Below are 11,481 nucleotides of genomic sequence, written 5' to 3' on the forward strand. Positions count from 1 at the left end.
GGGTTGAAAGCTTGTGGTTGGACCGCTAGAAAGAGCGCCCTGTCCGGATGATTAATGTTGGGGAGGAGGCGGAGGGAGAACGAGAGGAACACGGATATGCCTTTACTGTATAAAATACAGACTGTTCCAGAGATGCAGCCTCGGTTGATGATCATATAATGACAGTCTTTTCAAGTCCTCTGTTCTTTTTACTTAATTTTCTATCTATTTATCGTGGATACCATAATTTACGTGTGTGTTTGTAATTATATTAAATTCCCAAAATATAACAAGAAACAGGTCTCAATCAGTCATTCCAGGTGCTATCTGAATATAACATCAACATTTTTGATGCTGCAGATGTTTAAGAAATGATTTTCCCAAGGGGTGTGGGGATGAAGACAGATTTAATTAATATCAGAAACATCGCTAGGAGCTGAAAAATATTGCTGATTTGAAGGTTACATTTACCACATGTAAATTACTCTGGGGATTCTGTTTGTATATTTATTTTGTATAAATCTGAATTCATGCCTTAAACAATCAGATGCTCACGACATTTAAAAAACTAAAAAAAGTAAAAGACTTTGAGGGAGGGGTTAGCAAAGTAAAACAGTGTTTGCTTGGTTTGCAGTTATAAAACATGAAAACCATGGTTCCATAGATATGAAATGTCCAGGATGCATAGGCTTGCTTAGTGTATACAGTGCCATGAGTTTTCTTGATGTTTAGCTATATTGAACCATAAATACATGGGCACATTGGAAAACTCATGCAGAGCATGCTGATGAATCCTATCAAAGACACTGCCTTTAGGTGAATGACACCACATCCTCCTTAAAATGCGCTGTTAAAGGTCTGTGATGGGACTGCAGCAAATGGCTGCCGATTCAGTAAAGACTTCAAGATTAACTGGAGGAATTGGGGAAAATGCAGTCAGGTTCAGGAAAATCCTACTACCTATCCTAAGATTTCATTTGTATATTCTGAACTGCAGACAAGAAAGACAGATCAAATAACTTGTTTCATTCGACAAACATCACTAGCTATTGCCTCAAAATGACAAAATATGGCTTCATTCAATATGAACATTTATTATTTAATATTTCACAAAAATTACAACATTATCATATAAAGGACATGGGAATTAAACTAAAAATAAAAAGGTTATTTGCCAATCACCTGTAATTTGTTAGTGTATCTTGCATTGGACATTACACTCATAATGTTGGATTTTTTAAAAATGCTTTATAAACCCTGTTTACCTTGCATTGTTTGAAACCCCTGATTGTTAAAATTCAGTACTTGTGACTATAAAATACCCCAACAAATCATCCACATGCTTTCCATTGCAATGAATACATAGGTAAAATAATCTCTATGTCATGTAAATAAGTAACTGTAATATAATTTAATAAATATATTTACATCATGAGGAGGAAGAAAGTAAGAGTCTTATAATGCTTTGTGCATATTTCTCAGGCTGAAAACAGATGCTGCTCAGTAGCTAATATACATTTGTGCATTACAGTGTTTGTTTGTATTTAAACAGAAAAGCTTTCCTGGAGTGCTATCTCATAGTCTTAAACCAATGCGATAAGTGCCTTCTATATTTTCTCTTGCAAATATAAATCTGATGGGGTTTTGAATCCATAAACAACGAGTCAGATGTATAAATCAGTTTATTCTGAAGAGGGCCAGCAAGAGTCTAGCAAAAGGAACCTTTCATCCTTTGAATAATGTCAGATGATAAGTCACAGATTCTCTCTGGGCAGCCTGCCTATCGCAATGCACGCCGGGAGTGTAGTTTATTAATGCCTGAAGGTCACTGTAAATCACCTGATAAGAACTACAAATCTTACAACTCTCCTCCTTGATGGTAAGCCCATAGTGACTGTGGTATTTTAAAGGTGAGAAACAGCACTATGACGGAGGACTTGCCTAGCAAAATCTGGGGTGGGTGTTTTTACACGTAGGTAAGGGTTGGGAGGCACACCTCCAGGAGGTCTCTAACTGTTGCAATGTGTAATGAAATCATTGAAAGTGGGCAGATGCACATCACAGGGTCCTAGTGCCCGTTCACCATGGCCAGTGACAACACAGCCATAGTCCACAATAGCAAAAGGGGAATCTGCAATGCCTAAGCTAGCAGCAGGCACACTGGTTGGCAGGAATGCATCTCTGTTGGCAGCACAGCCATGTCCACTGACACCAGCATAGTCTGGCACAGACTCAGCCTGATCGTAGTCCTGTGCCAAGGAAGAGATGACACCGGCCTGCTGGTGAGGAGAGTAGGACCGGTCTGGAGCACTGTAAACAGCCACACAATAGGCACTTCTGGAGGACTTGTAGGGGGGGTGGAAGATGGGCGCAGTGTAGGCTGTGGAGGGGCTGGGGCTGGGGGTAGGAGAGGGCCCCCCTGAAGAGTCAGGCATCCCTTCCATCATCCCCTTCCCCTTCTGGTCCTTCTTGTACTTCATGCGTCGGTTCTGGAACCAGATCTTGATTTGCCGACCAGACAGCTTCAGCAGGGAGGCCATTTCCTGCCGCCGGGGGCGACACAGGTAGCGGTTGAAGTGGAACTCCTTCTCCAGCTCCACCAGCTGGGAGCTGGTGAACGTCGTGCGGGCACGCTTTGACCCCGAGCCATGACCACCGCCACCACCAGCACCACGCCCCAGAGGGCTGGCTTCACCGCAGCTGTTGGCTGACTCACCTGGAACATGACAGACAGACAAGTGCGGACAGAAGAGACACAATGGAAATGCACAGAACACTCATTGAAATTAGCACTCAAGTCAAAACAGCTGTTGTCCTCAATTAAAACAAACAGACAGCATGTATGAAGTAATTTAGATATAATATAATATAATATAGATATACAATTCCTTATTTAGGACATACACAGAGGCATTTGTCATATATTTTACAATTCCAATTTCCTGCGTGATTCCAACAATGTGAAATAACTGTTCTTGTATTCAGGGAGTTTGGTGTGCATTTCCAGTGCTAAATATGAGTAACAACTGTCCTTTTAAAATATGCATTCAGAACATCTTGTAATAATTCTATAAAAGAAAATAGAAGCAGTGTATTAAGAATTGAATTAACAGCACTTTCAGGAAAAGGGACTCTTTTCTGGATCTGGAGTTTTTCCCTTCTCTTCTATAATATTCAGTTTTGTGTAAAACCTGTTCTGGTTTTCTATTGCAACTTAATTGCCTGTCTCCTGTGTTAAACTAAAGCCATAAGTCTTCAGAAAACGGAAGGGTTTTTTCTTAACAAATTTCATTTTTCCAACGTCTCAAGTCAGTTATCTTCCTTTTCACAGCAATGGCAAATTGAAGGTCATTTCACAGGTGTCAAAAACTCCAACCTGTTCACTGGCAAGAAACAGGAGACAGCTGTACAAGGACCCCCATTTTGAATTATGTTTTGTAGAAAGAGAGCCAAACATTTATCCAAGAATTCTACAGGGGATTTGTACTTGTCTTGAGACAAATCTAAAAAAGGAGGGGTCCCACATTCAATCAAACCACAATATGCTTTGTTCTAAATGTTTAATATTGAATTCAAAATGTTCTCAACAATATCTACACAATATCATTTGTTTGGTGGGCACTGTAATTAATGAAAATGTTGCGTAAAAAATGTAAAAAAAAAAAAAAGTTTGTCTCATTCTATAAACATACTTTGTGAGGTTTGTAATGTTTTTACCAGCCAAGATAAAAAAAACTTGTCTTCAAAAGATTCATAATAAATATGCCCTCTGTGATATCTTTTTTATTTTTTTAGTTCAGTACTAAACACATGCAATGACAATGAGAGAAATAACAAAAAATTATATTAATGATGACAGAGATGTTGGAAAACTCATCTGGCAAACTCAACAAGAACACAATTTGTCCGGGTCTGCTTAAAAGCATTTTTACAGCAGTTGCAAAGAAAAAGCAGACATATGGGTAAATGTGCAGTCACTTAAAACATTACTTGCCAATTCTAATTCATTCTCCGGACTGTAACCACTTTTTTCCCCACCACAATGTGTTTCTCCTTATTCAGCATTAATTTGTTCCAGGATAAACCTATGATTACTCTCTTTGTGGACCGATTGTGTCCAGTAAACTGCACCGCAAAGATCAATCTGATGTGAATGTGAAAAAGAGGGGGAAGAAAAGCCAGCTTTCATTTCCCCCTTAGATCTGAGAGAGAGAGCAGACACTCTGCCATGCTAATAGGTTAATGAAGTTTAAGTGGGACATTTTATCTCCTGCTCTTACTGCATCCAGGTCAGCTTCAGCAGGAGCAGAGACCGTTGCCCACGTCACTTCTCCCGTCCACCTGTTTTTTACAGGCCTAGCACCAGTTTTGTAGTGTGAATTCACTGGGGGGCTTTCGGAAAAAAAAAAAGACCAGTTTTCTCTCAGCAGACATTGCTCCTCCCAATGAGGAAGGCTACTTTCCAGATAACCTCTGAAACTGGTCACTTGGCAAAATGAGAAAACAGGATATCATTCATTTGACCAAAAACAGTACCCCAAATACATGCAATTAGGAATCAAAGGCAATAAATGTAAAAAGGGTACCAGACAGCAATTTCTGAGGGGATATCAATAGGGTCAAATGTACTTTCACCTTCTTGACGCAAGACAACACATGGTTCTTTATTTCCCTTAAGTCTGGTTCAAATGTTTGTCTTGATTTGAGTCCCAGCTCATCAGTAAACAGAAAAAAGAGAAAGCACTCATGCAAAAGGAAACCAACTTCAACCACAAACACCATATTTCAATCTAAAGCATGGTGACTGTGGTCAGCTATTCAACTTGGTTTAAACAAGGTCAAAATGCTAATTTTAAACTACATTACTAAACATTCAGCTCAAAGCAACAAAAATAACAAGGCAGGGTAAATATCTTATTGTATTAAACTAACTGTTGATCTTTATTTGTCGATGTGGTCAGTAGCTGACATCTCAATACAATTTTTAATATTTTGTGTTGGGGCATAAAACTCATCTCCTGACACTTTTCAGTTTGTCATGCGGAGTATAATAACTTCAGAAGTATGTCAAGTTTAAGACATGCATGAAGGATGCATGAGTAAATCTGAGAATTTTTATAATGGTTATGTAGTAACACCTTACTGACCATTGCCACAGGAATATGTTTTACAAGGATTACTTTGCAAATTATCACAACATCTTAAATGAGTAATTTAGCATAATGTAATACAGTTAAGAATGAATTACACTGTCGTAGGGCTGAACACTGGTCATAAGTTTCCTTTCGCATCCTTTAAGGGTCAACAAAAGTCACAAAGACAAACAGCGGTGTTAATATTGGCACACACACTCGCACACAGTTTTTGTGTTTTAATGTCTTTTGTAGCTATGATGGAAAAAACCTGATTCTATCATACCTACACTATCTTTTAACAGATCATCAAAAAGTAAATTAATTAAGAAATAGAGGAAGATGATCCTGTTTATTAAATGATGCATGACTTGCAAAAACGGAACTAATGACCTTTTACTTCACTCAGCAGCTCAATAATCCTTTATCTGTGCCACATGAAAGTAGTAATATGCAACACATAATGTAAGGCTGGAAACAAAGTGTCACAAACACACACACACACACACACACACACACAATGTCTGTGTGTGTGTGTGCGTGTGTGTGTGCGTGTGTGCGTGCGTGTGTGCGTGTGTGTGTCTGTGAGGCGTTGATGGGAAGGAACATGGGTGGGGTCGCAAGGGGATAGTGGAGGAGCCACAGAAAGAGCCAGACATCATTAGGTTCCTCACACTGTATAGACATGTAAGCTGTTCGTGTTTTGCACTCAGTCCCAGCCTTGATTGTTGAATTTCAATAAGGGTATGCAAATCAGATGCAGAGCGCAAGAGGAAGAGAAGGACTGTGTGGAATCCAAGCAAGAATACAGGCTCTCGGGATGCTTGAAAACCTCCCCAAGAGCACCATAAGCCTCTCAGTTCTTCAATAGTGATGATAACTTACCACACAGTGGGTACCACCTTATCATTGACTCATCTCCTGAATTGGGGAGAATGTGAGTCTCTTGAATTGGTCCATCCCAGTCCACTGAGATCCATCCCATAGCTTCAGTCTTACATACTTCAGTCTGACACACATTGTATTCTTCTTGTGCAACATTAGGTACCCAACACTACTCAAGAACCTAACTGACAAATAGCAATTTCTTCTGAGTTTAAACCATTTCATATGTATGCTTCTGATAAAAACTACAACTTGAAACAAAGATGAGAACTGCAACACATAAAAATGGAAGGCAAGCCTGAAATTAAGAACTTTAAACATCATGACCATAATCTGGTTCACACACACACAAACACACACACCATCTGTTCTTATGTGTTTCAACCACAAAGGCAGTGTTACACAAAACAGTTGTATCATGCATAAATGAGTCATTTCCTTGACAGTAGTTTGCAGATGTGGATGTGATCAGGATTTCAATAAACAAGAAAATTATATAATAAATTAATACCTTTTGGATGTGCGCATGCGCCCCCAGTCCAAATAGTATCATCCTATCAGGTTGGCTGTTTGCCACCATGAATATATATTTGTAAATGCATGTTTATTAATGATCTGTGGTTGCCAGGACATATCCACTGTTTTCTGGATTGAAGAGATGATGATAAGCTTGACACTCCCTGCCACCGAAAGACCGAAAGGTGTCTCCTTAGAGAGCATCTTAAAATGAAGACTAGAAGTACCATAAAAAGTGAACAATGTACTGCACAAGGGCTCTTTATATATGATATTAGGCTATGTATTGATATGTACTTCACCATGGTGATATGTTAATGCAAAACAGGCAGAGCCTTTTGGATATTTTTTCAGCAGACTTTTTTGATTAGTGCGACTGTTGCTACAGCCATATGTCCTCTAAGATGGTGTACTACTACTATTTCTTGTAGTTGCGGTCATAACAACAATAACAATAATGTATTGAAGAAGAAGAGTACTTCCATCACACCATTTACTGATTTTAAAAATGGGCCCACTTTTATGTTCTGCCTGGGACTTTCAGTATGAAATTCGACAAACAAACAATAAACAACAAACGCTATGTAACATGTATCGCTTTAGTTGTTCACGGTGTACAAATATAGTTTAAGAAATTAAAAAAGCGAAGAAACGAATTCATTTCAAAAAATACTTCTTAGGAGATGAAAGTGGCTGACAATTCGTTGTTAGACTTTAACGTGCCGGTAATAGATTTCGAACGAACTGTAGACAGAACTGCTCGAACTTTGGTGTAACGAGATAATTAAACACAAGTAACTCGTACCTTAGGGACACAACCAGAATAGTATTAAAACACATATTCAATTTTCAATATTCAATATTCACAATTTATTGGTCAAATCATAATCTATTCAGATACGATACAAGACCACAACAGCACAACCAAACCCATTAGTATCAAACCTGCAAGTTCAGCCCATACGGAATAATTTTTAACAATCTTACCTGATTCAGTGAAGCTTTGTAGTCTCTGTTTTGCGAACTGTCGTGTTTCTTTCATCCAAGGAAAGATGTGTTTGTGTAGGTGACATTCGGAGGGATATCTGCTAGTCCTGTCTGCGCTGGGGGCTTTGGCTGCACCAGGAGTTCCACTCTCTGGGTCCAGCCCGCTCCTACACGGGCTCATCCTAGTGACATCTGGAGAAGGGACGAGAGGATGCTGGCAGAGTGGTAACTCTCGAAATTCATGGATGTGGCCTCCAGTGGATCCCACTCTGTGCTTGGGATCACTGTCGTGGTCAAAGGCTGAACTGTCGCCCTGCAGGTGACAGGGGAGAAATTGGTTGTCCATGGAAGTTGGATCCAGTTTTTGAAGGTCTAAACTGGATGTTTCCTGGCATGTATAACCCAAAAAGGGTCCTTCATTTTCGTAAAAGGGGGATTTTTGCATATCGGTTATGTTATACAGAGAGAGTTAACTTAATGATATTATTTTAGTTTTCGCTTCTGGCGACAAACCTGAAACATTTAATATTATCCCAACAAGAGCGAACCTTGTGATCACGTGGGGCTGTGCTCCAATAGCCACGCGCAGCATCTGATGCCTGAGTTGCGCGCTGTCCGAGACTCAAGTTAATGGAGAACAGCGGTCCGTCGACAAAACACCAATCCGCTTTGCAAGATATATGAACTTCTTAGCCTGCAGAAACATACAAATTAGAACACGAAAGGAGGTTCAAATCTGCAGCTCGGACAGGGGGAAAGACAGAGAGCGAAAAGCAAGGTGGAAAAAATACAGAGGAGAGAGCATGTGCATGTCCGTAAGCATCATTGGGAACTTACGTTTCTCTTGCCTCATATTTTTCCTTACCACGAAGAACAATAAATATCGCTGAAAACATTCTGAATGGGAAAGCCTGGAGTTTGAAAACTAGTAACATCTATTTTTGAGCAAAGCTATGGTAGGTTATTTTAAAAATACCACTGATTTGTGCATTTTGTTCACTAGGATGCAAACATGAAGAATCAATTTTTCCCCAAAAGATGTTCATGAATCGTGTCTCAAAAATACTTTGTAATTTAACTATAACTGGTTTTGTAATTGTGCGGTTGAATGACTTAAGCCTAACTAATGTAATTTGTCAATGAAAATTCCATTCTGTTATGCATTTGTTGTACGTTTCGTGTGTCTGGGTGGCATCGAAATAAAACTCAATGGTTTAGTTTTTTATTGTTTTGTACACGAATTAAATGGTTACACATGGTTTGTTCAAGGCATATATGCCTCACGTGCGTACTCAAGATGTGCGCGTTAAGCATGTTGTCACTTTTTATTGAAAAGTAAACGATATAAGTCGAATCACAGGGAGTGGTCAAACAAAGGAGTTTTGACAATCATTACCATACACAGACAATGAGAACATCACAAAAGAACCCATCCTTACTTGAAGATATCATCGAATTGTGTACCATGAACTGTGGTCTACTAATCTCTAGTGCGGAGGAGTTGCATCTATGAGTCATTAAACATCATGGTGCATAAATAATAGAAAAGTATTTTCTATTGTAAGAAAAAATTATTATAGATGAGATTTACAACAAAGGCCCAACAGACAAAGAGAGGGGGAAAACTTACGAATAAATGAGCCAAAACGGATCGGTTTCCCAACAGTCTCCACAGCCTCTGGAACTTGGCTGAATTCATTAACTTTTGACGGCCTGACACAGGACAATTTAAACATTTATCGTTACATTTAACGATATAAACAATCAGAGAATGTAAAATGTGTTTGGCACGACTGAGTCAATGAATAACATGTGCTGTAAACGGGTGGGCTCATTTACAACGATTCATCTCATAATAGCAAATAACAAACCGTACACAACATCACCTTAAGATATCTGTACAATAAACCTAAATATTTCGGGAGACATAAAAGCGTCTAAATCTCGCAAATACGCAAGCTGACAAGAATTCTTCATATACCTCGGCAAACTCAGATATCACTGAATGCATTATTTCTGTCATGTGATAAAAAATGAAAATGCAAACTAAGCAATGTCGGATTTGGGGGTTACGTTGCTCAAAGCCATTGCAGCAGAGCTGTTTTTAAAGCCCTCCATGTTTGTCGTTGCCAATGATGGATGGCGCGCGGAGGAATGTAAACCCGAGTCGACCCTGTCTCTCCTCCAGATATAATCTCGATTTCATTTACTCTCGTGGCGCAGCAGCAAGGAGAGGTTCATACCCAAGCATCAGAGACATAACACCAAGGCTGGGCGCACTGCTATTTTACCAAAACATGCAGATTATACCACGTCCGTAAGCGACAGCAGGTTTACAGAACAGTCCGCAGCGGGCACAACTACACGTAGAAAACTAATAAAAGTCTTATGAATGTATAGGTAATACATGAGTACAAAAATCAAAGGCATAGTGTATAATTGCTGAGAAACTTACAAACACTCCGCCTGTAATTTAAACTAAATTGTATGTCGTATATGATATGTGTATTTCTTAAGGAAATGTAGACACCTAAGTAATGTAGTGACAATCCGATTTTGTCAGAAAAATGGTGTTTACGCGGCTTAGATGCACTGTAGACGTGCAGCTTCGGGCAGATCGCTGAAACAAATTAAGTAGCCTCTGTACGGACAGGTTAACACAGAGATTGGCGCCACTTAGTATGGGATTTCACTGTAATGTCCTGCTCATAATGTGTTATTTTCTCCCATGGAGCAGAACAGATACATACCAAATTCACAACTGCAGAGACAATTCATTCAGCGTCCATTAAGGGAAAATATTAAGAAGGCCGTCGTTCCCTGACTCCTTCCAGTTGTAGTTTTGGGAATCAATCTCATTTTAAAAACGATTTGTTATTTAGAGTTCAGTGAATTGCTGTCACAAAGCTTGTCAAATAGAAGCATTCAGTATGCATATTACAAGTCTAGGTTCAGTCTAGCTCCAAAGCCATTAGCATGAAATATTACTGCGCTCGAGTGTGCAGTGAATGCAAGTAAACACGTTGTGTGAGGCTAGTTAGTTAAGTACATAAGTAAATACTGCAAGAATGAGCGAAGTGGTTAAAGTTAGTATGCTATCGTACTTAACATTGGTCTTTTACAAACAAAACCCCTTAGTTTTACTGTTTATTGACCTCACATTGCTGTAGAATATAGCATCAAGATATTGCCTCGGGACATTAATTTTGATGCATCTGTTTAAATATCTTATGTCTCCACATGCTAAATTCTGGAGCTATCGGGAAAACATAAAGAAAATCTGTGTGTGCTGGTATTTGAAACTGCTTAACACCCACACACACACACTGCAAAGCGCCATAAAATATGCTAAAGGCATTCACTTCATTATCACTATTTTTTCTGACCACAGAAAACATACGTTTCCAGTACTATTACCTTTTTTGTGGCTATGTTTGTGTTGATGCATGAATCCGTTTTAATATTAATGTAGCCCCACCCCGGTAACTATTTGCTTCTTATCTGTCTATGATAAAAAATAATTAATTACAATTCCGTGTTGTCGTTATTTCCTCATCGTTATAATAAAATGTCTTCAGCAGCAGTAATATTAGCACGTGGTTGGTATTCACATTTTATCCTCATACAACCGTAATATTTTGAGAAATTAATTCGTTTTATTTATTTTCCCCCTCTCGCCTACCCTCCCTTGCTTGAAATTGAAAAAGCATTTCTTGATAGTCAGACTGGTGGAGCAAGACCATATTTTAGCCCCGCCGCCAGCGTGCAGCAATTCCGCGTGAACTCTGTTTGAACCGCAGTGGTGGCAATAAATCATTTTTCTTTTCTCTCTCACAAAAGCGCGCCGTTCGCACTGAGTGTCAAGCCTTTTACAATTCCTACTTACCGTCAACGCTTTCGGAGATGCTGACAAAACAGCCGCAGAAAACATCGATAAACGCCTGATATCCCGTATATAAAACACTAATATGTATATATGTAT

General features: G+C 39.2%; 1 protein-coding gene across 1 annotated transcript; it reads right to left on the reverse strand.

The window, feature by feature from the left end:
* Positions 1–1,988: 1,988 nt before the first annotated feature.
* LOC118780843 (homeobox protein Hox-D3-like) lies at positions 1,989–7,554 on the reverse strand. The gene is made up of 2 exons (XM_036533562.1): positions 7,500–7,554; positions 1,989–2,695 (listed from the first exon to the last, which is right to left on the reverse strand). Exons 1-2 carry the CDS (start codon positions 7,552–7,554, stop codon positions 1,989–1,991), a joined length of 762 nt encoding a protein of 253 aa, XP_036389455.1.
* Between the last annotated feature and the right edge of the window lie 3,927 nt (positions 7,555–11,481).

The sequence above is a fragment of the Megalops cyprinoides genome, chromosome 7 (assembly GCF_013368585.1).
Source record: "Megalops cyprinoides isolate fMegCyp1 chromosome 7, fMegCyp1.pri, whole genome shotgun sequence".
Taxonomy (NCBI): Eukaryota; Metazoa; Chordata; class Actinopteri; order Elopiformes; family Megalopidae; genus Megalops; species Megalops cyprinoides.